The sequence below is a fragment of the Phocoena sinus genome, chromosome 18 (assembly GCF_008692025.1).
Source record: "Phocoena sinus isolate mPhoSin1 chromosome 18, mPhoSin1.pri, whole genome shotgun sequence".
In the NCBI taxonomy this organism is placed as follows: Eukaryota; Metazoa; Chordata; class Mammalia; order Artiodactyla; family Phocoenidae; genus Phocoena; species Phocoena sinus.
In genome coordinates this window covers 79,731,726-79,759,584 of record NC_045780.1, presented here as the reverse complement: position 1 = coordinate 79,759,584, position 27,859 = coordinate 79,731,726, and the positions used below count along the sequence as shown (strand labels likewise).

Sequence of the window (27,859 nt, the reverse complement as noted above, 5' to 3'; positions counted from 1 at the left end):
GGTACTTCACACCCCAAACCCCAGTCCCATCATGAGAAACACTTGAAACAACTCAAACTGAGGAACATTCTACAAAATATCTGACAAGTCCTCTCAAAACTGTCCAGGTCTGAGTCAAGAGGAGCCCAGGCAACCTGACGGCTAGTTGCAGCGCGGCCCCCGGATGCAGGGGCAGAAAGAGGACATTCACGGGAAAACTGGTGGAATCCAAAGAAGTCTGCAGTTCGGTTACCAGAGACCAACGTGGATTTCTCAGTTATGATAAAAGTCCCACAGTCACATAAGATGTTCACAATGGGGGAAACTGGGTGAGGGCGCACGGAAGCTCTCAGTACTACCTTTGCAGATTTTCTGTAAGTTCAAAATTAGCCCCAAATAAAAGTCTATTGAAAAAGAAAAAACGACCTAAGACATGGTTTACTTTCTTTATTTCACTTTGTATAACTGTTCTGTAGGATCAGAAAACAGCTGTTGCAAAGGTGTGCGATCCAGGCTCTTAAGGCAGGTCTCCATTCCTAGATGCAGAGGTGGGGTCTGGATGCATGTTGAGAAATGGCACATTTTAAAGACAAGGATGAGAGGAAACACTGACCTACTCTAGGACACGGGGGAACTGGGACCCGTCTGGAATCACGTACTGTGGTCTGACATAGGTGTCTCTAACATCATGTCACTTTCATTCATTTCAATTTCAAAGGTTTCTTCCAAGGAAGGTCTGGAATCTGGAGTTTTCCTTGAGGTTTCTAATGGTGCAAGCCCTGCTTCTTCCACTGTCTGTTTTTCTACTTCAAATTCCCTGAAATCCCACGGAGGTGAAATAATGTTCTTTAACGTCTTCATTGTATGCACATCAAAGTCGTAACATTTTAATTTGTCTTTGATGTCTGCTCCTAAAAAGAGAGAAATGCCACAGTAAGAACAAAATAAGAAATTCCATTTACCTGTCATTTCCACCAATACATGACACTGCTCTATCGTTTAGGTCAGATGTCCTTGTAAGAGCACACGCATAGCTAAGGAGGAGAAGCGTTCCCATCATGCCCCTGCTCCTTTGATCTTGGGGACGAAGGGAGATTGTGGGGAGACTCCCAGAAGCACGTGCAGGCTCAGCTCCACTGGGCCCAGCAGCCGCCCCATCCCCAAAGCGAGTCTGGCACCGACAGAAGCCTGTGCGCGGTGCTTCCTCAGCTGCTGCACACGGAGAACTGCCGGCGGGCGCTTGGCCCTGGTGCAGTCACAAGCCTCAGGTATACAGAAACACAGTGAAGGGAAATACATTGTCTACAAATCAAAATCGTGAGAATAATGGATGTACCAGGTCCAATCATTCCCGACATAAACAAAATGACAATTTTACGAAGTTCAAACTAATAGCTTTCAGTAATAGATGTTTTAACAGATAATAACATCCAAGTCTTCTTAAGATAAGAATAGTACAGCATGGCGATCACAGTTAATAATACTGTATTACATATCCAGAAGTTGCTAAGAGAATAGACCTTAAAAGTTCTCATTGCAAGAAAAAATTTTTTCTAACTATGTTTTGTGACAGATGTTAATTAGACTTACTGTGGTGGTCATTTCACAATGCTTACGAGTATTAAATTATGTTGTACACCTGAATTTAATACAACATTATATGTCAATTTTACCTCAATAAAATAAACTAGTATGTAATGAACAATACACTTGGAAATCTCCTTTCTAAGACCATTACCTTTGTGAGGACAGGCAAAACGTCCGTCTTATTCAGTACTGTATCTCCACACCTTTCTTAGCCTTGTAAGACTTTTGCGTTTAAGCTTCACAACTCCTCCCTGGACAAATGTGGAAACTGAGGCTCACACTTGCCCCAAAGCCACAGGGCTACTGGGTGGCAGACCTGAGATTTCAACCCAAGGTCTTTTCAAGTTTTAAAAATTGAGGCGTAACATACAAACTGTGAAGTGTGCACAGCTGGATGAATTTTCACATATGTACACATCCACATCACCACCACCAGACCAGAAGCGAACATTTCCAGCTCCTAGAAAACCACCTGAGGGCCCTCTAGTGAACCTTCCCTTTTAGTCGCTGCTCTCGCTCTTCTATCACCACTGATTAGTTCTGGTAATTACCAATCTTTGTATAAATGGAATCAATCAGCATATATTCTTTTCTGGTCAAAACTGGTGAGACTCATGTGTGTTACACGATTCAGTCGTTAGCTCTTCTAACTGTGCAGTGTTCTCCGCTCTCCTACTGCTGGACCTCGGCTATCTCCAGTGAGCTGCTGTGGGAAAGAAGCCGCTGTGGACAATCCCGCGTGTGACTTCTGGCTTACCGAGGCACCTGCTTCTCTCGGGCATAAGCCTGGGAGCAGAGCTGCCTCCACTGTAAGGCCAGCACGGAAGGCCACTGCCTCGATCGCCCCCAGTGAGTCTCACCTCCCCGCCCCCACGCCCTTGAATAAGCCCTCCCGTGTTGACGGTGCACTTAATCACGACTCATTCTGATGAAGAGAACGTGATGGAAGTGATCTGTGCAACTTCCAGCTTCCAGAGGGTCCCGATGCTTTAGTTCTTGTCCCTCAGGACCCTGAGACGACCATGCTATGAAGAAGCCTGGGTTAAAGACCCATGGAGAAGCCCAGCTGTGTCACTGAGGTCCCCCTGTGTATGAGGCCATCTTGGACCATCAGCCCCTCCAAGTGAAGACCAGCGAAAGAGCCATGAACCGACCCACAGGACTGTGGGAAACTGGCCGGAGTGGTGTGTTAGGCAGGAAAGGCCTGTTTAACTTTAGCAGATGTGCTGTTAAACAGTTTCCCAAAGAGCTCTGACCCGTTTATAACCCCGCCAATAATCAATAATGTACGAGGATTCCAGCTGCTCCGTGCCACTGCCAACACTAGGTACTACCAGTCAGTATTTTTCACTTTTAGCCATTCTGGCAGGTTTATAGTGGTGCCTCATTACGGTGTGTTTTATTGTGTTTTTTTGTTTTAATTTAATTTTATTTATTTATTTATTTTTGGCTGCGTTGGGTCTCTGTTGCTGCGCACAGGCTCTCTCTAGTTGCGGCGCGCGGGGGCTACTCTTCGTTGCGGTGCGCGGGCTTCTCACTGCAGTGGCTCCTCTTGTTGTGCAGCACGGGCTCTAGGCGCGCGGGCTTCAGTAGTTGTGGCACGTGAGCTCAGCAGTTGTGGCTCGCGGGCTCTAGAGCGCAGGCTCAGTAGTTGTGGTGCGTGGGCTTAGCTGCTCCGCGGCATGTGGGATCTTCCCGGACCAGGGCTCGAACCCGTGTCCCCTGCATTGGCAGGCGGACTCTCAACCACTGCGCCACCAGGGAAGCCCTTGTTATGGTTTTTATTTCACTTTACTGGCAAGTAATGATACTGAGCACCTTCATTTATTTTGTAATTACCTGAATAACCTCTTTGGTGAAATTCCTGTTCAAGTATTTTGTCCATTTTTGATGGAATTTCTACTCATTGTAGGATTATGCATAGGACTTTTTGTATTCTAGACGCAAGTTCTTTGATGAGTTTATGTGTTGTGAGGGACTTCTCTCGGTCTCTAATGTGCCAGTTTGCTCTCAAGTTTTTACTTTTATTGAAGCCTAATTTAACACTTTTTCCTCTTCTGCTTTCACACCCTGTTAAAGAAGTCTTTGCCTACCCCAAAGTCCGGCTCTCAAGATGGAACCTCACTGCAATGCTCTTTCCCTTACAATGTTCGTAACTAAGTGGGCACCCAAGTACAGCAACTCCATACCAACTTACCTTATGACTTGCTAATCATTAAAAAAAATTTAAAGAACTACACAGCATTGTAATGTGAACGTAAGCCAACTTAACAGTCCACTGAAGTGCAAAGATTTACACGCTATGCTCTGCATTGTAAAATATTAAGGCAAGAGCCCTTTCATTTACTTATTAGAAAAATCTGTCTTAAGATTTTTTTCAATTATGCAATTAGATCGATTGTTGTACATCACAGTGCTTTACACATATTCTATAACTGTATTTTGCATACAGCAAGTACTCAACTTTAAACCGAATGGATACTTAATGAATCATTAATTCCCACACGTTGTTCCACTGAAATAAATGGAGTTTCTTAATATTAATGTAGCTAGAATCATTAGAAAGATGAACTTAGAACTTTACATGAGAATTTGAGAAACCTAAAAAGAGATATACAACAATCTAAAAAATGGAATACAACGTCAATAAGAATAATTATAATCTTACCAATATAAGCTTCAGAATCACCAATGTACATTTCAATGCAATGACCAAGCATTGTAACAGAAAATGTATCATCTCGCCTAAGACCAAGGGCCTGCCAGAAAAGATTCAGCACGGTTATTACAAGAAAATTTGTCTCCTTCTCTTTGGTGTAAAACATTCTCACAGGACTCGTTTCTAAATACTCCAGGGAACCCAGGGTAGAGGTAGAGGGAGGCTGTTAGTGAGGATACAGTTAACATGAGTAGCCAATAGTTGAGACTGTTGAAATTGGGTGATGGGTACGCGGAGGGTCATTACACTATGTTATTGTTTACGTTCGAAATCCCCTCCTCAAAAAAGATTTTAAAACCTGTATCTCCACAAAAAGCCTTCAAAGACTTCTGTATTAATTAAATCATAGAAGAGAGGTAAATTACACAATGTTCAAATACAGACATTTGAAAGATCACAAAAACTACTAACACTTCTAAACACTTCTGCCTGCTCAGAAAGTATTCTGGTTATCTCAGTGGCACTTCAGGACTTCACTTTACCTGAAAATCTCTAACCGACCTTTGAAAACCAGTTATGAATCTATCACTCACAAATTTATCTTTGAAATATTGCATTTTCTCAAATTTTATCTCTTTCTCCAAAAACGGTTATTTCATCGATTCTAAGACGCACATTTTTTCAAATTCTAGCATTTCTGAACTTGGGAAGTCTTTCAACAGGTGGATTCTTACTACTGCTGTCCGCCGGGCACAGCCATGATACGGGAGTCTGTGACAGCAATGTGGGCTTGGCGGCCACACCAAGAGCACAGACTAGACCACAAACCCCCTGAAGAACACCTACAGAAGATACTGGACTTGTGGTTGTTGTCTGACAACCTTTTGGTGACACCTTCTGACAGAGCCAATGTCTCTGGCTGGGAGGAACCTGAGTGAAACGGGGCATGTGCACTGGCACGCGGACACAGTTTTGGGAAAACAGGAATGACCGCCTGGTACAGAAGTGATTTAGGAGCAAACTCTGAATGGGAAGAATGAATATCTTAACTATTTATTTCACTTATACCTTCTTTTTTATGTAGGTAGTAAAGTGATCCCTGATAAAAATTTATGTCCTAATATGTCCAAAAGAGCACTTTTTCTAAGTACAGAAAAACTAAGCGATAGGAAGGAATTATGATAAAGTGTAAACGGCAGCGAATTTTTGTGTGTGGTCACCTCGCTTATTAATGGTGGCGTAGAGCTGATGAAATACTGCATATGGATTAAGGGGAGAGTCTTTCCCAGTGATGAATGCACAAGCTTTGCTCATCTACAAACATGATCTAAGGGAATTACTTTTAAGTCATAAATAGAAAGAATGGAGTTCCCAAAGGGCTCCTCAGATGTACACCCAGCTCAGCTGCGCTGACAAACGCTCCTGGACACTTGTGTTTCTCACTGACACTCAGGACAAGGTTCACATCTGCTCTAATGTGAGGAGTTACTACACGACATTCACGGACTTTTCTCTGCAAAGACAAGAATAAAATACAAGGTGGCCTGAGGAGTTTTAAAATGTAAAATTTAAACTGCACTTCTGTAAGGTAACAAAACGTTGCCTAGAAAACGTCTTTTAAAAAAAGTGGTAACTGTTAACCGGATTTAAAGTTAGGTACAAACAAAAGACGAAAGACGTACTGTGTGGAAATAGTCCACGGCATTTTCAAAGTTGCCCATCAGACTATGGATATACCCTATGGCAGAATAGGTGGATGCATTCTGAGGAATCAACACCAGTGCCTGCCGGTGGTAGTCCAAGGCTTCAGCATACTTCCTGGGAGAGAAGACGAGGGAGGAGAGGAGAACAGGAAGAAAGAGAGAAAGCAGTCAGTGGGCGCAGTGGGTACTCCTTGATGTAGGCACGTAAGAACCACTTTCCTATATCAGAGAAACAGTCTAGACGGCAACGGTCCTTCGCATCCACTGCGTATCTTCAGTGGGTCTTCCTGCCTTCCAGCTGAGGGTGGGCACTCCTGCAGGGCTACCAGCTGAATGCCATTCTTGACCCTTGGGCCTATGCCCCATCGCACAGCAAGACCTCTTTTATGTGAAATCAAGCCTCCTACACCAGGGATGGTTAAAAGCAACCAAACTGTTTTGCTTTAAGGTCTACAGGAGTTACTTGGAGCAGCATTTCCCCAAATTCTCTGCAATACTTGCTCTGTAAAAACTCTTGTGAAAAAAGGTTTTGTGCTTAATAATGCTTGGGAAATGCTGCAGTTCATAACGCATAGTAAAGACTGCAAGAAATCCTGAAAAACCTGCTAAATTTTGAATAACCCCGAGGTTCCCAAACTTATTTAACCAAAGAATCTCTTTTTCAATTGTCATCTATTATCACATCAATCATCACACCATAAAACTGGTATCTGGAGGAGAAGAGTGAGTTAGGATATGGATATGGCTTTAATTAGCTCCTACTGTCCTAATTCTTCTAAATTAATTTTGAACACTAAAATTTTTTAATCCTAGAAAATAGAAGTCATTATAATTCTCAATATATTTCTAAAATAGAATTATACCAACAGAGGTAATAAAAACATTTGTTTTGTGCTTGTTACATCTGAGTAGCCAAGTACAAGAAAGCTAAACAAAAATGTGGAAAAGAGCTACACAAAATTAAGTAAACTTTTACTCACAAAGAATATTTCTGAAAATGCTTTACTTCACTTACTTAAGTTTTCTGCAGACATGGCCCAAGTTGTTCAACAAAGGTTCCCATTTGTCAACTGTTACCTAAAACAAAGCACATCAGACCCATGATTACAAGCTACTTTTCATCCTGACCCGTTTGCACTGCATGACTGCACTCCTCTGTGCGAGAGGGGCTCTCTCCCGGTGCTCGCACAGCACTAGGCAAGACTGTTGAGTTGCTTTTCCAGCTTTCCTACTAGAAGACACTTCCTGAGCGTTATTTTATTAGCACTATTTTGTCAAAGAGCCCATCTATGCCAAAGAACTTCAGATTTTGTACCTCCAGCCCAGAGCTTTCCGTCTGCCTAGTAATGTTGCTACCTGGCAACCTCACAAGCACTTCAAGTCCAGCACACCACATGCTGACGTCTTGTCCGCTCTCCCGCCAGCCCAGCTCCCCGACCTCACCCCTCTGGTGCTCTGCCACTCAGCACACAGCACCACGTCACCCCTGACCCCTCCGGGGATGGCTTATCAGCCCCCTCATCAGAACGCCACCCCCATCACTAACACGTCTTGTCTGGGCCCCATCATATGAGTCTGACCACGCCACCTGTCTTAAAGCTCCTACTGTCCCGCCACCTCTCGACAAGGTGCAAACTCTAACGTCATCTTCAAGGCCCTTGAAGACCCACACTTACCCCTCCTGCCCCACTTCTTGACGTTCTCTGTGAACTGAAAATCCAAGCCATACTGAGTTGGCTCCAGTTTTGCACATACCATTCTCTACACCTGAAATACCCTCTTCCTTACTTTTGCCCGGCTAGCATCCATCCTTTAGGACCGAGGTGTATTTCCTTGAACCCAGAGGCCTCCTTGACCGACCATCGAGTCTGTGTGGAGTCCTTTACTTCCTCAATCACAGCCCTTTCTGTGCACTGCGTTATTACTGGCGATTTATTTATCTGCACTGATCTGAGGGCATCAACAGCAAACCAGTTTTCTGTTGCCTCCCAACCCCTAGCTCAGCGCTTAGGACACAGTCGACACGCAGCAGTAAGTCAGAACTAAGGGAATAAACAGACCTGGTCACACCCTCTAACTGCCCTGAGCCCAGCTCTGGAAGGCACTGCCCACGTGAATGGAACAAACCCTCTGCGATTCTTCGACACACCTGCTTTCCTGGGCTACTCTGCCATTTGCTGCAGTTTACAACTAAATCGCACAATATCTTCCCCTCCTCGTATAACTGTTTAATGAGCATTTTGAAAGCTTAATAGGATTGTGCTTTTGTATTTAGACCATTACTTTAAATGTCTGCAGGAACCCTAAGTGTCTCCTATCATCAAAGGCGTATAATCGCAACTTCAGGTGCGGCTCATGACAGTGCATCTCAAACTTTCCTGTGCGTGAGAAGCACCCGGGGGTCTTGCTAAAACTGCAGATTTTGGTTCAGCAGATATGAAGTTCTGCACTTCTAACGAGCTCCCAGGTGACGCTGATGCGGCTGCTGCAGTCCAGGGAGCAAGGTCCTAAGGGATTCAATTCTCTGAAAATGGGCAAGGTGATAAGTGGCCACCCTATATCAACAGAAACACATGCATTATCCCGACCACCCAAGACTGAGCTGTGGCAGACCTGCTTTATATACATACGTGCGCAAACACACAGGTATATAGTGTTTTTAGGTTCACATGACAATTAAGAAGAGACCAAAATAAACAAAGCCGTGTCTACAGGGACAAGTAAACCGCCACCTGGCAGGGAGCCCAGGGGAGCTGCGTCTGTCTCAGTAAAGAGGAACTTATAGCCAAGGAAGATGTATGCTGTGGGCAAGTGTTCCTGGGGGCAGGAACAGAAGGACACTGGGAAGTGATAATCAGAACAGAGTAAGACAACACAGGCGTGAATAAAAGAATCAGGAACCAAAGAGCAACAACGTGCAAATCTCTGACCTACAGAAGTTTACAGCGTCTCAAACTGTCAGCATTTAATATAATACCAGTGTTTACACATCCACGATAGCTGGAAGGTTAATTCATGAGCACAAATCCATGCGCCTCTCATACGACAGAACCTGGTTAAAGATCTAAATATATACTAAGTATCAGGTGAGGAAGAGCAGTGATAGGTCTAATTTTAATGACATTTGGCCCCATTCCTGCAGAAGTGGGATCTGCTGCTACATGTACCCATTGGTCAAAGAGGTTCTGGACAAGGACAAGTCAGATGCTACAGTGCCTACCAGCTTCCATGTATCATCACATATTCCCCGTATCAAATAATCATGGAATATACTCTGATTACGCCCACAGATCAAAACTAGAGCCTCTTAAGAAGCAAAGAGCCAACACCTACCCTCTCAATGAGAAAGACTCATTTTGTACCATGTAACAGAACACTTCATACCATGACAAGACAAACATTAACAAACATCTGCTATGATAAATATTAGGTTATTGTATTCTAGGTAAGACAGACGGTCTAATATGATCTTCCTCATTCAATACTAAACACACTTATGAGTGTGTGTGTGTATTACAGATATTATATAGAATACCTCATTCCCAATTGCTTTAATTTTTTCCAAAGCATCGAGAAACCATTTTTCCGCTGTTTTCCACCTAAAATAGAGGGGGGAAAAGTTACAGTTTATTCAAAATTAGCATGTATAAACATTTTAAGAAAAATCTGAATATCTCTTTCCAGTAATATTAAAATGAAATGAGGTAAACTTCTGTAAGCAGTTTTTTAAAAGTCAAATTTAAGTGAGATAAATGATTACTTTTATGGCATTAACATCACAAGAGTTCAAGATTTTAGGAGATACAGCATATTCTCAGTAATTAGGTTCTATAAAGGCACTGTTAACACTACTTTAGCCAACACCAAACCACTGCTCCCAGTGGAAAAACTACAATCCCCTGCTCACACGCTCACCAACTGTTCAATGGACCTGGTTTCACGTGTGCTTCTGTTCGGCAACACCTCACTTGACGTATATTGTTGATCTGTTAACACTGAACTCAAGCCAAAAGCACTGTAACTGACGCCTGAACAAAGCTTATCTAACACCTGTATTCCGACCAAAGCATATCGCAGCCTTCCTGAGCTTAGGACACTAGACAGCACTTCGGCATTCCGCTTGGGGATCATTTTAAACTGTAAAATAACCAACATAAAGCACAAAAAAGGGAAAAGGGCATAAAACAGACTATAAATAAATTGACTGTATATGAAATTGTTACTAAAGATTATTTGAAAAGGCTCCAAACTCTTTTATAAATATTAGATAACCGAATTTTTAGAATACACACAAATGCCACAAAAACACTACAGTAGCACTAATTTACTGTTTTAAAATTTAAGTACAGTTCAGTGCAAAGGACTACAGATAGTCCCCTCTTTGAGTAAGACGCCGAATTGCTTATTCTATAAATATCCAAGACTACGGTGAGCCTCAACTACTGACCAGGAAACTCAGAGACTGGGCCATTCTAATTGGCTTAATTTTTGGATTATCTGCAAAGGAAACATTTTTGTTCCAAAATTGTAAGAAATCTTTCTCAGATGTATGAATCCAATTCCTAGTCAACAAAGAGACGACTAGGGATTCTGCAGTGTCTCCAGGCCACCCTGAGGGGTCCAGTGACTTAACAGAGTTGGCAACAACTGTCCAGTCCAGGACCTAAGAGCTTGTGACAGCCCACAGCACAGGGGACCAAAACCCAGGTTTAGTATTTTTAAAGAATTCCAAGATAACACTCGCTATTTTCGTTTTTTACCTGTTCGCCTCCTTCTCCTAAAATGAAACGTCTATGAAGAGCCACTCTGATGGGCTAAACTCTGGTGACTGAGGTTTTGCTCTCTGTACAAAAGGGAAGCAGAGGGGCCTCTGGCCTTTCAGTACTTACTCTCCATTTTGAAACGCGACCACGCCAACCTCATGCATAACAAAAGGGTCTTCTGGTGCGATGCTTAGAGCTTGGCCAAAGAATCTTTCGGCCAATTTTGAGTTATTGGTCAATCCATATTCTAATCCAATATAAAGCATTGGCAAATGACACCTAAAAATATTGGAAAATTTCACATATTCAACACTCAAAACTTTACAGTTCAGCAGATTTCAAATCCTGTCTGCAAAATAATTTTAACATAGCCAAAAATAGAGCGCTTACTTGTTTTCTGACACTTCATTTACTAATATTTAATGAATATCTAATAGGCTCTTAGACTAATCAGCTGCCACTTCTAAAATCTACCAGCAACCTATTCACCCTTACTTTTCATTATTCTACAGTAAAGAGATGAAACAAAACCCCTGCAAAGCAGAAGGGCAGGCCCCACTGTGCCAGCACCCAGGCCCAGCCAAGACCGCCTTCCTCCCTCACTGACTCAGCAACACAGACCCTCATGGCTGTGCTCAATTCCACTTGCCTCTACGCAGCTGCTTCGGACTTCCAGCTAGACCACCCCCCACCCCTCGTGTGAGTCTCCACTATCGGTTATTATCAGTTCTATGCTGCAGAGCTCTGAATTATGTCATGTGTATTCTACTCTCATACCCTCTGAAAACAGTTGTAGGCAGAGTAGTTTTAATTGAATTTCCATCTCTTCACCCTGGCAGACCAGTGATCACAGTAAGATAACCTTTCCCCAAAGATGGATCTGACAATGTCAGTGAATACTGACTGCCTGGCTGGGAGGTGCCCGGGCTCTAATCTAGAATCATGACTCAAGTTACAACTGTAGCATCTACAGAAGGGTCATGAAGAACCTTTACGGATGTACCTGGAGGAAATGTGAAATGCACAGGAAGGAGCTCCAAAAATCTATTCCTCGGGCTTCCCTGGTGGCGCAGTGGTTGAGAGTCCGCCTGCCGATGCAGGGGACGCGGATTTGTGCCCCGGTCCGGGAAGATCCCACATGCCATGGAGCGGCTGGGCCCGTGAGCCATGGCCGCTGAGCCTGCGCGTCCGGAGCCTGTGCTCCGCAACGGGAGGGGCCGCAACAGTGAGAGGCCCGCGTACCGCAAAAAAAAAAAAAAAAAAAAAATCTATTCCTCCATAGGAGCAGCGAGAACACTGCCAACAATTGTCAAAATAAACATTTCTAGAACTTTGCAAGCTAACCAAAGGCTTACAGCAATCTGAGGGGTATTTATTCTAGAAAAACAGCTGAATCTCAGTAAGAGCAGCAAACTCTATGACATTTAACTTGTCTGATTCCCATCTCCCTTTCCCCAGCACCACATTAGCCTAGAAAATCAGCAGTCTGACAGCCACTTGAGGGGACAAAAATTAGTTTGGAGCTTCTGAAATACCCCACAGAGACCTGTCACTATTTTTTTTTTTTTTTTTTTTTTTTTTTTTTGCGGTACGCGGGCCTCTCACTGTTGTGGCCTCTCCCGCTGCGGAGCAACAGGCTCCGGACGCGCAGGCTCAGTGGCCACGGCTCACGGGCCCAGCCGCTCCGCGGCATGTGGGATCCTCCCACACCGGGGCACGAACCCGTGTCCCCTGCATCGGCAGGCGGACTCTCAACCACTGCGCCACCAGGGAAGCCCTACCTGTCACTATTTGACATATCTAGCAGCTCCCTGGAAAAGTCCCATTCACAGCTGTCTTATTTGACCTGACTCAGAGCTCGTGCAGAGAAATGTCTACCCGCAAGGCATTTGTTGAAAACAATGTTTAACATTAACCTGAGGCAGCTACACCAGAAGGCCACACACAGGACCATATGCACGCACAGGAAAGGCTGGAGAAGGCCCTAATCTCTCATCTCTGGATGCCCCTGAGGCTCAGTGCAAGCAGGAATTGGAGAGGGCTAAGGCAGAATTACCAACCATGGGAACACTGAAGACATGCCCCTATACACGTACAGGGTCCTTCAGAAAAGGGGGGGAAACTCGGCTCAAGATATGAAAAGAAGCCCTGAGCTAACTGAGCAGAGGCTTCACTGGCCTCAGGTGACAAAGGACACAGACTTTACAAAATTTTTAAAAGCCCAGCAAAGTCACCAAACAGCCACAACAAATAGCAACAACAAACCCTGGGGTGGTGCAGGGTAAATGTGATTTCCAGAACTGCCACATTATATTACTTTAAACGTCCAGTTTCAACAAAAAATAAAGAGACATGGAAAGAAACAAGAAAGTATGGCAATACATAAGGGGATAAAAGCAGGCAATAGAAACTACCCTGGAGGAAGACCATACACTGGGCTTACTAGAAAAACACTTTAAATAAGCTATTTTAAATATCCAAAGAACTAAAGGAAATTACGTCTAGAAAACTAAACTATGAGAACAATGCCTCACCAAACAGAACAACAAAAGGTAAAAATTATAACAAACGATCAGAAAACCTGGAGTTGAAAAACAAAATAAATAAATTCACTAGAAGGGTTCATCAGCAGTTTGAACAGGCAGAGGAAATCATCAAACATGAATAAGGTCAAATGAGATTACCCAGTCTGAGGAACAGAAAGATAAAAGAATGGCGGAAAACAACAGTCGCATCGAGTTGGGAGACACCACCAAGCATCCCAACATGTGTGTAAAGAGAGCCCTGGAGGCGAGGGGAGAAAGTAAGGGTAAAGAAAATATCTGACACCAAAGAACATGTAGGCCAAACACACCCCAAAGCTCAGAAAACTCCCAAGTAATCCTCACCTAGACAAACCATAGTCAAACCACTGGAAAACACTAAATAAATATGTAGATAAACATCTTTAAAGCAGTAACAAAATATAACACATGAGCTCCCTGATCACCTGACTTCTAACCAAATACCCGGAGGCCAAGAAGGCAATGGATGACACTCAAAATACTGAAAGAAAAAGGACAACCAAGAATTTTATATCCAGCAAAACTATCCCTTGAAAATGAAGGTGAAATTAAGACATTTTCAGGGACACAAAAACTGAGAAATTTTGTTGCAGACTCACCTTACAAGAAATACTGAAGGAAGTTCTTAAGGGTGAAAGAAGTGACCCCAGACAGTAATTCAAATCCACAAATGAAAAAATCAAATGAAAAACACAGTACCAGTAGAAGTGATTACATTTCATCTTTCTTCTCTTGACTGACTTAGAAAGCAATTGTGTGAAACAGTGTGATTAGGCCTAATGTATGTAGAGATGTAATGTTTACCACTAACGGCACAAAGGAAGTGGCAGGAGCAAAGCTGTACTGGGGTAAGGAAGCGACACCAGACAGTATCTCAAATCCACAAGGACAAATGAAGAGAACTTGAAATGGTAAAAAAGGTCAACATAACAAACGACATAAATAGTGAGGGCATGAAGGTGAGGCCCTAATATGGCGGGGCTGGTGCCCTTGTACGAGACACTAGACCTAGCTCTCTGCCCTGTGAGGACACAGTGAGAAGGCAGCCGGGAAGAGCACCCCCCACCCCACCCCAGAACCCAATCAGCCAGCCGGCCAGCCAGCCTTAGAACCGGGAGAAAATAAACTGCTTCTGTTTAAACCCCCCAGTGTATGGCGTTTTGTTATGGCAGCCTGAGCTGGCTAACGCAGTCAGGGAGCTACGTCTTTTACGATATTTTCATGGACAGCTAGTTAGATATCAAAGTCATACATATCAAATTTAACATAACTAAAAAAGCTGGGGCCATAAATAATATAGATGCAGGACTGGGTGCCAAAATGAGTCTGACAGTCTGGAAAGGTAAAGCAAACCTAACCAGATGAAATTCGAACAGACAAGTTAAGGCAGCCAACTTTCACTGAGTGCTTTCTATGTGTCGGAAACTGGAATTACCTCAACTATCCCTCACAGCAAGCCTAGGTGTTAAGTGTTGCCATGATTCCTATTCTTCAAGAGGTACACAGCTGGCCAAGATCACCAGGCAGTCTGGCTCCAGACCAGCCCTCTGCACCCCGGCACTCCCACTACCTCTCCACGCAGAGGTGGGGCGGCAGGCAGCAGAAGCAGCCCGCACAAGAGAACGAGGCACAGTAAAACCGATGGCAAATCCAAAGAGTCAACAGGAACAACAGCAATTCTCTGCTCCCCAAAGTACCGTATGCTCTCAGGGCACACCGGCTACTGCCAACACATCTAACACTGACATAAATCTACAACACCGGCAAACTCAGTCCTGAACTGAGTAGTGAGCTGGGCCACGTAAATACCTTCTGGACATGAGTAGGATGTAAATAATAACTCTGCTCACGAATACTTTCATTCTTATATGAGCATGTGAAAAGCAGCTTCCACCCTATCCTGTTCCCTTAGCCTAACTTGTTAGCCCCCTTTTGTATTGGTTAAGGTAAACTGCTAGGCAAAACCACTACACCAGCTTCTTTCCCTCTCACTTCCACAGTTATTTCACAATCATAGGCTACTAACATGATACAGTATTCTTTTGTTTAGTTTAACAGCCAAATGGCAGAGACAGTAGTAACGAAATGTCGCTTTGCTTAAGCGACCTGCTCTGCGCACCCTTTCATCAGCTGCGCTGCCGTGAAGTAAGCAGCCATCGCTTGGTCATGCTCACTCTCGACTGCGAACGAATGCCCATAAGCGATCCATGCTGGCCCGTAGGTCTTCTCCAGCGTCGTAGCTTTGCTAAAACGAGAGATTTCATTCGAGTGCGTAATATTTATTCTTCAATTGTTAGGTTAATATTATGTAAGTTCACGGTTTCAAGGACATCAGAATTAATGAATGAGTTGTCAACATATTAAACGCTAATGTAACATTTATGTTAATTCACTTGAAATAAAATGTTTAATAGTACAAGCAACTTTTTAAGTAATTATAGGAGAGGTCCACAACTTCTTAGGTACTATAGTGGAGCCCGTTAGCTTTCTGTATAGAATTTACAAATATTACTTAATCCAGGAGCTTCATTTCAAAACCTAGTAGATAAACGGTGGTAGCAGCAACCACTTAAGGAAGTGTGCCTTATATGCATCACCTAATCCTCATAACCTTCAAGATAAATTACTATTTATATTTATATAAATTTATATAAATAAATAAATTTATATATAAATTATAAATAAATTACTATTTATATTTATATAAATAAATTACTATTTATATTTTAACGGTAAGTATACGGAGGCTGGGAAGGTTAAGTGACGTCCTACAGATGATTAAGAGATTCATGCTGGTTCTGTGGACTGGACTGTTTACACAGTCTTAAATAGTCTTCAACTAGGTGACCCACAAAACAAACATAGAAAATACAAAAGGTGAGATTCCCACGTCTTAGCATTTTACTTTCTAAGTTTTCTTTTACCCAACTGTTCCCTGTTTCACGTAGAATTCATCACTGAATAAGCACACTAAGTGAGAGAAGCACAGTCAAAGGAACCATTACAGCACGAGGCGCGCCGCTCCCGAAAAGAACACAAGCGCCCTTCTTCTAAAACGCTTAGCAGCCCACCAACCAGAGAGCTCGCCCTAATGCTTTCCTAGTGCAGGATCCTCTCCTGTCATCTCAGCAATTCCCATTTTCACAGAAGAAAGGGAAGGTAGGAGAAATGAACTCTCCCAAGGAATTATAGCTAGTTAAGTGGCAGAATCTGGATTAGAATTCAAGTCTGTGTCCAAAGTTTATGAACTTCACCACAGATCCATTTTCTATTTCGTTCACATGGAGGAAGTCACAGGTATTATTAGACATATTTCTGTACTCGTGTAATTGAATAGCACTGGTTAAGTAGTTTGATTGGGCTGCATGGAGCTCCTCAAGCTAAAACCACAGCAGATCCTTACATAAACCAGTTCACTATGCCAAGAGTTCTGTTTTATAGTCACATTTAGTGACCCTAACCTCACATAAAGTGTCATGTAATTTCACAACTATTAACAAAAGAAGTCCTAAGAGTAAGAGGTTAATAGTATCTCTATAAATAAAAAAACTTTCGAAATACTTTGTATTATTCCCTATTTTTTCATATTTATTCTCATTTATAAATAAAAGTTTAAATACATCATAAGCTCCTTGAGGACAAGGTCTATACCACTGACTACTTTTATCTCCCCTCATGGCATCTTATAAAGAGCAGGGTAAATAATGGACACAACTGAATGGAATCTGAAGAAAACCTTTATTCTTTCATACTGCTTTTAAAAGTACTACTAATTACTGCATTAAAGCAGATGACCAAGAAATTACTTCCTGTAGGTTCACTACAGAGGGAGGAAGACAGTAAGTTCATACCTGAGATATCTTCTGGCATGTTCATTTTTATGACCGACCATGAGATAATAGCACCCCACTGCAAACCAAGACACCTAAAAAGTTTAAAACGTACCATGACCAAAGACGCTTAACCTTGAACCGGGAATCTGTAACAAGTCAGAGGTCCCAGCATATACTCTAGTTCAAGTCAGAAACGTCGCTGAGACAGGCTGTCTACTAAGGGTCCTGGGTGACACGAGGCCAGACTCTCTACAGCTCTTGCTCCAGGTGCTTCCCATTGCACCCCTGCAGCATCTGAATCTCTTCCTATGGCAAAGTCAGCCTGAGTCCCAGCCTCCCACCTGCACTGTGTCTTCCCCACCCCACCTTGGTTCTACAGATTCCACCTCTTCAGCTGACTTCTCTTGCACTGGTTTCGCCTCTTTATAAATTGTTTTCACACTGGTCTGGGGTGCAGATTCTTGTCTGAGACTTAAACCCTGACCCCTGACTTTTGTCTTTAAGGACATGGTTCCTGATTCCATTTTCAATTTCTACGTCTTCATTCTGATCCACGGCAGTTTGGGAGACACAATGATTCAATTCAGTGCGTAATTCAGTAAGTTATCATACATGTAATGTGAGAAAGCTACCAAGCAGTTATTAGCGTTGCTTATGAGAGGTATGAGTATGACTTTCACTTTCAATATTTAATTTTTCTGTATGTTAGCTATTTCAAAATAATATGCATATACAATATCTGTAATCATAAAAATAAAGATTTTTAAGTTATATACTAAAAAAATATACTTCCATGAATTGAAAAAGTGAATGCTGCTTCTAATTATCATAAGCACTAGGAGATTCTGCTCCAACACCTTAAAATAAAACATTATCTGCTTGAATTTAAATTTAGCCTCTGTCTAAACACCTGTTAAGTATTTTCGTAAAGTTCAGGTAAGAAAAAAGACACTATAAGGGAAAAAGTTTATATTTACTTACAGGATTACTAGGATATAAATCCACCAATTTATGAGAAAGATAGAAAAGTTCTACATTAGAGAAAAAGAAAAAAAAGAATAAAATTATTCACAGCAAATGAACTTTAAGATATGAGTTTCCCCCAGTTACAGCTCTTCACAATCATATAAATCTTGTTCTCGCAGCAATGATTTCATACTTTTCTTTCTTCCTGGATACAAAATCCATTTACCTAATGCCATATAGAAACTCCACGGAGCAGATACTACGGCTGTTTCACGTACCCCCACCTCCAATCCCTCAGCCCACTCCAGGCCCTAAGTGGGCGCTGAGCGCTTATCGAGTGACTAGCAGCCTGGGTGAGAGGCACACGACAAAGCACTCCACGTGCTTAAGAGGCTATTTCAAGGGGCCTCGCCTGTCTTGAAGCCCAGGTTTCTTACTCCACAGGCCAATACAGACCGTCTTGACCACCCACAGCCAATCTGGTTGACCAAAGCCTCCCGTTTATGGAACCAGCAAGATGATGTGCCCCTGGGTAACACAAAGTCCCGGCATGTCACGACGACTCTCTTAGGGCTCAACAGCCCAGGGCGGCTAGAGAGCCTGCACTTCCAGCAAACTCCCCGGAGGCGCGATGCTGCTGGCCCACAGGCCATGCCTGGAGCAGCAGGGGCCCAGAGCTGGGGTGCCTGGCTAGTTTTCCTCCTGACCGAGCTGACGAGTCAGTTTAGAAGATTTAAGGGCAAATACAGTCCAAACCCTGTAAATGTTTCCAGAATATGGAAAATGTGAGCAAAAAGTCTGCCCCCTTCCCGTTTCTAAACAGCTACTGACTCCTGCCATACCAGCTTTCTTTTGGATTTTACAAGAAAAAGGGAAAAGGCACACCTGGCACCCAATGCTCTAAAGCTAACACACCTTGAAGCACAAATTACATTTGAGAAAAGGAAGCAGGAATTAGGGATATAGAAACAGTGTGCTCTGCTGGGATAACAGAAGAGACTGCTGGTTACTTGGATAAGCATTTCCTCCCCCAGTTGTTAACCTGCAATCTGAATTGTCCAGGATTTGTGAGACAGAATTTCCAGAGGTACAGAATATTTTTTGTCTTAAAAATTATTATTTTAATTTAAAGAAATTCTTACCATTTGCTTTATTCAGCTCCACAAGTGTCCCTATATGTACAGGTAAACAATTTGCATGGAAAGGATCTTTTTCCATTACTCTGAAAGTTAAAGAAACACACTATGTACATACGTACAAACAGTATGTAACGGCGCTCGCTGCAATTAGCTATGCCTATCCAAACAGTCATTACCACATGACATACAATACTGTGGGCTAGAATACATTTTTACTTTCTTAACTCCATTATCTTCAGACTTGTTCAGTTAAGGCAATGATTAAGTTTTAAATGAAAGGGAAAATCTTGATTTATTCAGGATCAATAAAAATAAACATCACCACATACATTTACTTTAAGCTAACAGAACTGTACCACATAAAATAAGCGGTCTAATTATTTAGAAGGATCAAAAATAATACGAAATATTAAATGAATCCTAACTATCTGTCAGTTAAAATTTTAGTGAATTCAAGGATTTTAAGCAACCCGAAAGATCCATTAAGAACAGTACATGTAAAGGACAAGTGTGAACTATGCACATGGAAAGACTGGTGCTGGGGGAGGAGGCCTGGCCAGTTAGTGAGCCTGACACCCAGTACCTATAGGATTTTATCAGCCTCTGCTTCAAGACAGAACGGACTTTATGAAACTACGTGCCAGACGGTATTCTCAAACTTGCAAATTATCTCCCGGGAGGGACAGGATACTCCCGAGTTAATAGAATAAAGCAACAAATGTGCATACACCTGTGTCAGTGTATTGCTCTTTTGAGATGACACGCCCCCCCACTCCCACCCCCCTGTACTCTGCAAATGGAAAAGGCAGCTTAAATGATCATCCATCCGTTTGGCATCATTCAGAAAGCAGGTCCCACATATTTCTCATGTAAAATGGACTAAACTCTTACGTTCCTGCACAAAAATAAGTGGACGTACTTACACAGAAGTCAGCTTGTAGCACATTTTAAAATCACAGTTATAATAACGTCTTTCAGCTAAAGACACGACCACATCCAGATTCTCCTGCAAACCATCTACAGACTCGGGGATGACAGTTTCTCTAGGTTTATTATACTGAAACAGAGAAATGCGAACATGACTCAGCGTGCAGCGCCGAATCCAAAGGCAGACCCAACGTGGCCCGAGTGTTTCAAGGTTTAACACCATGACACCTGTGAGATGCTCGAAACTTTTCTAACTTCAAGTATCACCAGTACTCCTCTCAGCAAGTCTAATTCTCCTCTCAATTTTATCACAGAATTCCATGGCAGGAAGCATTTTACAAAATAGTAGTTTAGGAAGCATGAGGAAAAACTCCTCATCTTCACACATCGTTGATTATCTGATAGTTCCATCTTTTAAAAGTATGAGCTGTTCCCGGGAGGAAGACAGATATTTTGGGAAGCATTTTCGGGAATCATATCATATATTTTAAATCATCTAAATCTGTCCTTGCAAATGTGCTAAAGTGATAAAAATTAATTTCTAAATTCTTAACCTGTGAAAGAACAGAGGACAAATTGAATGAAATAAGATGCGTATACAAAGCAAATACTAACTTGGTGTTTTTACTTACCTTTTTCAATTTGTTCTCAAATAGAAAACGTAGCAATTCCTGTTCTTCAGTACAGAGCTGGCTAAGAGGTAGTGATTCAAGAAGCTCTTTTTCTAAAAAATATTGAGAAAAAAGGAACGTCCTCACAGTATTTATGGGGAGGAAAAATCAGCAATGAAAAATATTCTTCTATAGTTCTTGGCTTAAGTAAATTGAGCTCAAAAGAGAAAATAACGAGATAGAATGAACTGGAGAAAACTAAGACAGTGGTTCCAGACCCAGGTAATAGGAATCACCTTGAGGGCTCTGCATGCACCTGCCAGGCAATTCTAGTCATCACCAGACTTAAGAACCACCAAGCCACTTACCCACCCTCAGCACTACGGACACCGTGGGGACAATTCTCTGCTGTGCTGCCTGTCCTACGCACTGTAGGATGTGTGCAGGACCTCTGGCCTCTACCCACTAGATGCCAGCGGCAACCGCCCACGCCCCACCCACCTGCAAGCTGTGACAATGAAACTCTGCCCAGACACTGCCAAATGTCCTCTAGGGGGCAAAATCACCCTGGCTGAAAACCACGCATTAGGCTAAAATGTCTGAATGCCATTAATACAACACCTCCACTTTCTGTTTCTCTTGTTTATCCACCTCACACCACTGGCAACATACTAGGTCAATGGTTCTCAGCCCTCGATGGATCTCAGGATCGTCTGGGAGCTGTAAACCATCTGATGCCAGGGCCCCGCCACCAGATTCTGATTCCACTGGTCTGGAGTTAGGACCTGCACAATGATGTTTTTAAAACTCCTGGGGGTTTAAAGAGCAGCCATGTTGGAAATTACTGAATCAGATCCTGAGTTCTTTACAACTTTAAATCACTCATCACATCTCAATCCCTGAAGATTCTGACTGCAAGGAGCACGGCACAATATTGTATTTTAGGACGTGCTTCATGTTTGAAGATGCGAAGGAAGTTTAAACCTGTACGTAATAGCCTGCTCTTGATTCTACAGATTTCAGAAAAAAAAAAAATCGAAACAGTATTAATTGTGCTAAACATAAAAACACCTGGGTCTCCAAACCTTCTTGGGCTGTCAACATGTGGTGTGACGTTAAAAGATCAAATGCTTCAAAGCAGTAGACGTCAAGCTTCAAAGCTTCTTTATAGCTGTAAGTAGCGAGGGTTCGGTTATCTAGAGCATCATAGATTTTTCCTCGTAAAAGACAAATAGAACTCTTTATCTGTTGGAAAAATGATGAGTGACATACTAAGTCAGCACTACTGAAATGAATTTTTTATCAAAAATCATATATTGTCTGAAGGCTAAGACTTTTTTTTTTTTACATCTAAAAGGATGTGCTCCATCCAATGTCACACAATATAAATTAATAGAAACATAAAAGCAAAGTAAAACTTCTCTCATCTATCTTCCTTAGGCTCTCCTCACTTCAACAAACCTTTATAACTAGCTTACACGTTACTGCTACTTTGTTCATTACTTGTTCTGTCTCAAATAGGGTAATGATTTAGAGACAGCATACAGAGCATACGTATATTAAATCAAACACGAAGACCGTTTGATAGGTAGATCTCAATGAACGAACCTTAGTAAATATTAGAAAACCGGCAGCAATGCAGCACAGGGGTTAGGAGCGTGGCCTTTGGGAACTGGACAGACCTGAGCTCAAATCCCAGCTGTGACACTTACGAGTGACCCTGGACAATGCTCTAACCTCTCATGACTCAGTTTCCTCCCCTCATCTAACGCACAGGCTCTGTAAGGATCAGAGGTGGTACCATCGGTAGCCAGCACACAGTAAGCTGCTCACACAGCAGCCACCTCACTACTACCATTAACAGGAGGCTGCAGAAATCTGATTTATGTTCCAGATTCTGAACCTCAAAAAACAAACAAGTGAGCTTAAAGATGGTCCAGAGATGCAGCTAAAATTGGTAATGGGGACTTCCCTGGTGGCACAGTGGTTAAGAATCCGCCTGCCAATGCAGGGGACACGGGTTTGAGCCCTGGTCCGGGAAGATCCCACATGCCACGGAGCAAACTAAGCCCGTGCGCCACAACTACTGAGCCTGTGCTCAAGAGCCCGAGAGCCACAATTACTGAAGCCCTCGCGCCTAGAGCCTATGCTCCGCAACAAGAGAAGCCACCGCAATGAGAGGCCCGTGCACCGCAACCAAGTGCAGCCCCCGCTCGCCACAACTAGAGAAAGCATGCACGCAGCAACGAAGACCCAACGCAGCCAAAAATAAACAAACAAATAAATAAATAAAAATTGCCGTCTCTCAAACCACTAAAAAAATAAATAAATAAAATTGATAATGGGATTCATCATAAAATCACAATTCAAAAATAGTAGAGGACATTATGAGAGAATCTTAGACCTATGCAGTATCCTATGAGTTATTAAAAAAAGTAAACTCAAAATAAATAATGCATTACAAATAAATCATGCATTTCTTAGCAGTTAATGGATAAGTGGTCCAAGAATAATGATAATCCTCAACTCCCTCATAAATGTATTACTTCACACAAAAATGTGCTTCTTAAAAAGAAAAAAAAACCTAATAATGTATAGTATTCCCACCTTCTTGAGACGAACAGTAGAGTAACCAAGTTCCTTCATAGACATGTTATAAAGAACAACTGGGAAATGGGGGATTGGTGGGTAACAGCTAAAGGGTACAGGGTTTCTCGCTGAAGTAAAAAAAAAAAATGTTCTCAAACGGACTGTGGTAAGGGTTGTACAGCTCAGCGTATATATTAAAAACCGAGGTACTATGCACTTCAAATGCATGAATTGCATGCTATGTGAATTACATCTCAAGAAAGCTGTTAAAAAAAAGAAAAGAAAAAAAAAAAAAAAAGTTAAGAGTCCGGATTAGCAATCTGACCGTGGATGGTATTTACCATGTTACATTGTATCAGTATAATCTCTGCCAGCAAGGAATTTGCAATTCTATGCAGGCATGAAGTATACAAACTGAAATACACAAAATAACATGAACAGTAACACCACACCACTCCCTGGAAAGAAACCGTCTAAGGTAATCAAGGTTTCTTGGGGGTAAGTACAAAACACTGTTGAAATACAGTAAGAAGGGAAAATATTATTCCACCTGTGGGGAGGAGTTTAAGGTATCAAATGTAAGAAGAAAGAGCTTAAGTCTGCCTATTTCAGATTCCAGCATCTGAGGACACAATTACAACTTGTAACTGATGGCTCAGAAATGTCTCAGAATCTTCTTGGGCTGGGAAAATTAAGTAAGTTGGCAATCAAACTATTTTAACATGATTGTACTCAAGTAAAAGAAGGTGATTTACATTTGCCCTACCATGTGGGCAATTCTTACCGATGTTACGGAAGCACGGTTACCACAGCGTTACTTACTGAGGACTGTGACATTTCCCAGTCACTGGAGGGGTCTTTCAAGCTACTTTCATCCTTCAAGCATTTCCCAAACAGTCTTTTGCTGATCGGCTCCTCCAGATCAAGAATGTCAAGAGCCTGCTGGTGTTCTTTTGCAGCAAACTGCAGAAAACAGAAATAGCGTTTGTCAGCCATGACTTCTGACGCTAGATACACACACAATCACAGTAGATTTTAAAAGGGTAATAAATATTACACCCACTCATTACTTAAATTTAAAATGTCTAAAGTTGAATTTTCTTCATGCATATGAGCTTTTAGTAAATGGAGAGTCAGTATTTTGAATTCTCACACTCATGGGAGGGATGTGTAACATTCACATCATTAAACCTTTATCGAATAAAACAAACTGAGAGCACACTTACATGGCATCTAGCTGCAAGGTAGCGACATGCTTCATACAACTAGGAAAGAAATTAATCTATTAAAAAAGTGATCAAGATAATATGCATCTTCAATCAAAAAGGAAACTATAACCACGAAGTGAAGAAAGCCATTTTCATAATTCCTCTTTTACTCTCGCAGGGAAAAAAAAACAGTCTTTTTAACCCATATTCATCATGAACCTACTGTTTACCAGTCACCAAGGATTCAAAAAGGAATAGGGACCTGCCCTCAAGGAGGTTGTGGCAGGGGAGACATAAACACAGCACATAGTTTCTTTCATAAACTATGAAAGAATCGCATAAAAAATACTAACCAGTTGAATAAGAAAACATCTCCAGGGGAGAGGGTAACTTAGGAGTTGGTCAGCATTCCAGCACTGAGTCTGAATAACTGTCACACATCTAAGGAACTGCAAGCAGTCAGCATGACTGGATACACATTCCATGCACTGATGGTGGTGCTGGGTCAGACACAGACTGGAGAGAAATCAAGAAGCACCTGGGGTGCCTATGAATGCATCTGACTTTATCCTGTAGGCAATAGGAAATCACTGAGTTACACTGTGAGTGATGTGATCAGATCTGTTTTAGGAAGACCACCCTCTGACAGTTTAAAAGATGAACTGGAGACAAGGAAGGTGGGGTGTGGGAAAGATGTTACTGGAGAAAAGAGAAAGGAGGGAGGCTAAAACAACAAAACAGACAAATTACAGGCCTGACATGTATGAATGGTAATGAGATAGAAAGGACTATCCATACTCTCAGAGCTATTTAGGAAACAGAATTTTCAAAACTTAGTGACTAGATGGGGGGTGGGGGGAGGGAAAAACAAAGTGACCGAGATTAGGAATATGAAATTTTCTCTTGGACTTCCCTAGTGGTCCAGTGGTTAAGACTCTGCCCTTCTAATGCAGGGGGGCGCGGGTTCAATCCCTGGTCAGGGAACTAAGATCCCTTACGCCGTGCGTCACGGCCAAAGAAAAAATAAACGTACACAAGAAATTTTCTCTTTACATTTAATATGAAAAATTGAATCCTTAAAAAATTTTGACATAAGAACATATACCTAAAATACTAATCTAATAACATTTTTAAAAAGCTTTAAGGTTCATACAATCACTTACTTTGTCCAGTTTTCGTGACCGAAGTGCATGAGCTGCTCTATGATACTGGGCTGTCAGGTAAAGACACTGAGCCAACCAGTAAATGTCCTGGGGTTCCTCTGGAGGGAAAATTACATAAATGGTCAGAGGTGCAAGGTAAAGTAGAAAGTTTTTTAAGGATAGAGAAATCAGAAAAAAAAAATCAGAATCTGTCACTTACCATGAGAGAGTGAGGCTACTTTATCTGCCCAAAATAGAGCACTCTGATACTGCTGCTGTATCCAAAAACAAACAAAAAAGCGGTAATTGCCCTGTTACTTCAATAGCTTTACACACAGGTATTATTAGAATGCTATATAATAAATCAACATCTCAGTACAATAATTTTTACGTGTAGTAAAGGGTCTATCAGTCATATCTCTATCTTATACCTCAAGTAGGTGACTTTTAGTTCAATGGTGCAATAAAAATATTATTGGAAGACCTTTGATATATACAGTTGAAGAAGGTAGTTTTTTTTAACTTATACATTGCAAAATTGTATCAGCAGGTGTCTAAAGAAGTAGATAACTTAAGTGATCATTTTGCAACATCTAGCCGTTAGTAAGGTTCTCAGTCTTTGCCTCAGTCCTCCCGGATGCAAACCAGCAACTCTGCTGCCAGTCAATTTGGGAGGAGGAATGCTTCTGGGACGGTTACAAATCTGCTCAATGTTAGTGCCTGGAGGGTGGAACCAGGCCTGTCTCCTTCCTCACTGCATCCCCAGAGCCAGAGAAAAAATGCGCAGGAAGCATTTATTCAATTCAGCTGACTTACGGCAAAGCAAAATGCAGCCCTTCAGCGTGCTGCCAAACATTCAGCTGATACATTTCACATCGAACAGTTCACCGTGAACACGCTTTTCTCTCCCCTTCTTGGTTTCCAATTTATTGGGAGAGCGTACATTTTACAAAAACTAAGTGCCATCGCAGATTAAACTTATGCTGCTGATTCTGGAAACATTTCTTTCCCTTAAACACTGTTTGCTGTTCATTCAAGAGGAGTACAGGGAATGAAAGTGTAGTTAACAGGAACTTTTTAAAGTACTGATTTTGAGACTACAGATTTGTTTTTATCTTTATTCAGTTAAATTCGGCCAAATAAAAATGACAACTAAACTTTTCAAAAATTTTCTATTAGCTAACTAAACTCACAGGCCACCCCGCAACTTTTATCCTAAAATAATCCTTCACCTTCCACCTAGCACGAAGTATGTACTGAGCACCTCTGTGTCCGGGGTGGGCCGGCTGCGGAGCGGGGCTTGAACACGTGTAAGGCTCGCCGCGCGCATTAGTGGCTTCACGCTCAGCGTTCCTCAGCCTCCCGGCTGCACAAGGCGGGGGGCTCGACCCCTCCGTTCGGGGGCTCTACCACCAAAGCCCAGGCCCTTAGGACCGCGCGCCGCCAACACCCCGACAGCAGCCGCCCCTGCTGCCTCCCGAGCCCCGGCCCGCGCTCCCCGGATCGGGCCGCCCACCTGGTCCAGGTACTGCCGGACGCGCTTCCGCAGCCGCTCCAGGTTCATGGCTGCGTGGCCGGGGTCCGGCGCGCACCCTCCCTCCTGCTGCCCAGCGGGCAGACCCGGCCCCCGCGCCGCCACAGCCCCAAGCCCCAAGCCCGGGACCGACCCCACCCGGCCGCGCGCGCCGCCCGGAAACTTCCGTTCCCGGCCCGGCCCCGCCCCGGAAGTCCTCCGCAACCGCGTCCCTCCTGGCGACGGAAACGGGCTGCGCGCCGTTAGTGCCGAGGCTCTCTCTTGGCCCTCGGGTGGCCGGGGTTCTCGTGCGGCCGTGGACGCCTTTCCTCTGCAACTCAAGCCGCCGCGGACGCGCAGCCAATGACGTGTCCGTGCGCGATTCGCTGATTAGCTCGTTCGGAGGCGGGAGCTTGGCAGCTACGCCCCGCGGGTTCCGTGGTTCCGAGTGTGACTCGCATTTCCCGTGTAAAAACGGCGGTAACCACCTCAGAGGCTGGTTGTGCGGACCGGTGGGTGCACACGCTGTCCCGGCACGTGATGTAGAAGTTCTGCCTGTGGTCGCCATGGCCAAGTGTCCCTTTCAGACTGTCTTTTGGCAAAACCCAAAGGCTCATTCCTTAACCTCAGAGGAACCTGTGATCAAAAACGAGTAAGAACTGGAAAAGCGGGTCTA

The 27,859-nt window shown here is 42.9% G+C and overlaps 1 protein-coding gene across 4 annotated transcripts; it reads right to left on the bottom strand.

Annotated features, from left to right (window-relative positions):
• Window positions 1-411: 411 nt before the first annotated feature.
• On the bottom strand, window positions 412-27,859 carry CDC16 (cell division cycle 16). Of its 4 annotated transcripts, none has more exons than XM_032611247.1 (18): window positions 27,338-27,859; window positions 25,891-25,945; window positions 25,692-25,789; window positions 24,547-24,585; window positions 24,143-24,283; window positions 21,817-21,976; window positions 20,753-20,844; window positions 20,117-20,250; window positions 19,197-19,276; window positions 18,070-18,119; window positions 17,107-17,180; window positions 15,375-15,500; window positions 10,818-10,970; window positions 9,464-9,527; window positions 6,944-7,005; window positions 5,908-6,043; window positions 4,235-4,325; window positions 412-890 (listed from the first exon to the last, which is right to left on the bottom strand). In XM_032611247.1, exons 1-18 carry the CDS (start codon window positions 27,749-27,751, stop codon window positions 631-633), a joined length of 2,229 nt encoding a protein of 742 aa, XP_032467138.1. In that variant the 5' UTR covers window positions 27,752-27,859; the 3' UTR covers window positions 412-630. The 4 variants fall into 4 exon arrangements, 3 of the variants coding, with proteins under 3 accessions (XP_032467138.1, XP_032467139.1, XP_032467140.1); XM_032611248.1 differs by having other exon boundaries at window positions 27,187-27,401; XM_032611249.1 differs by lacking the exon at window positions 27,338-27,859 and adding an exon at window positions 24,882-25,098 and having other exon boundaries at window positions 25,891-25,914.

Bases quoted from the DNA above. Each gene is read 5' to 3' on its own strand.
- CDC16 (XM_032611247.1), bottom strand. From the start codon at position 27,751: ATGGCGACCACAGGCAGAACTTCTACATCACGTGCCGGGACAGCGTGT. The intron at 25,790-25,890 runs GTAAGTGACAGA...TTTTCCCTCCAG, and splicing joins AGTAGCCTCACTCTCTCATG to AGGAACCCCAGGACATTTAC. The intron at 18,120-19,196 runs GTAAGAATTTCT...TCTCTAATGTAG, and splicing joins GGAGCTGAATAAAGCAAATG to AACTTTTCTATCTTTCTCAT.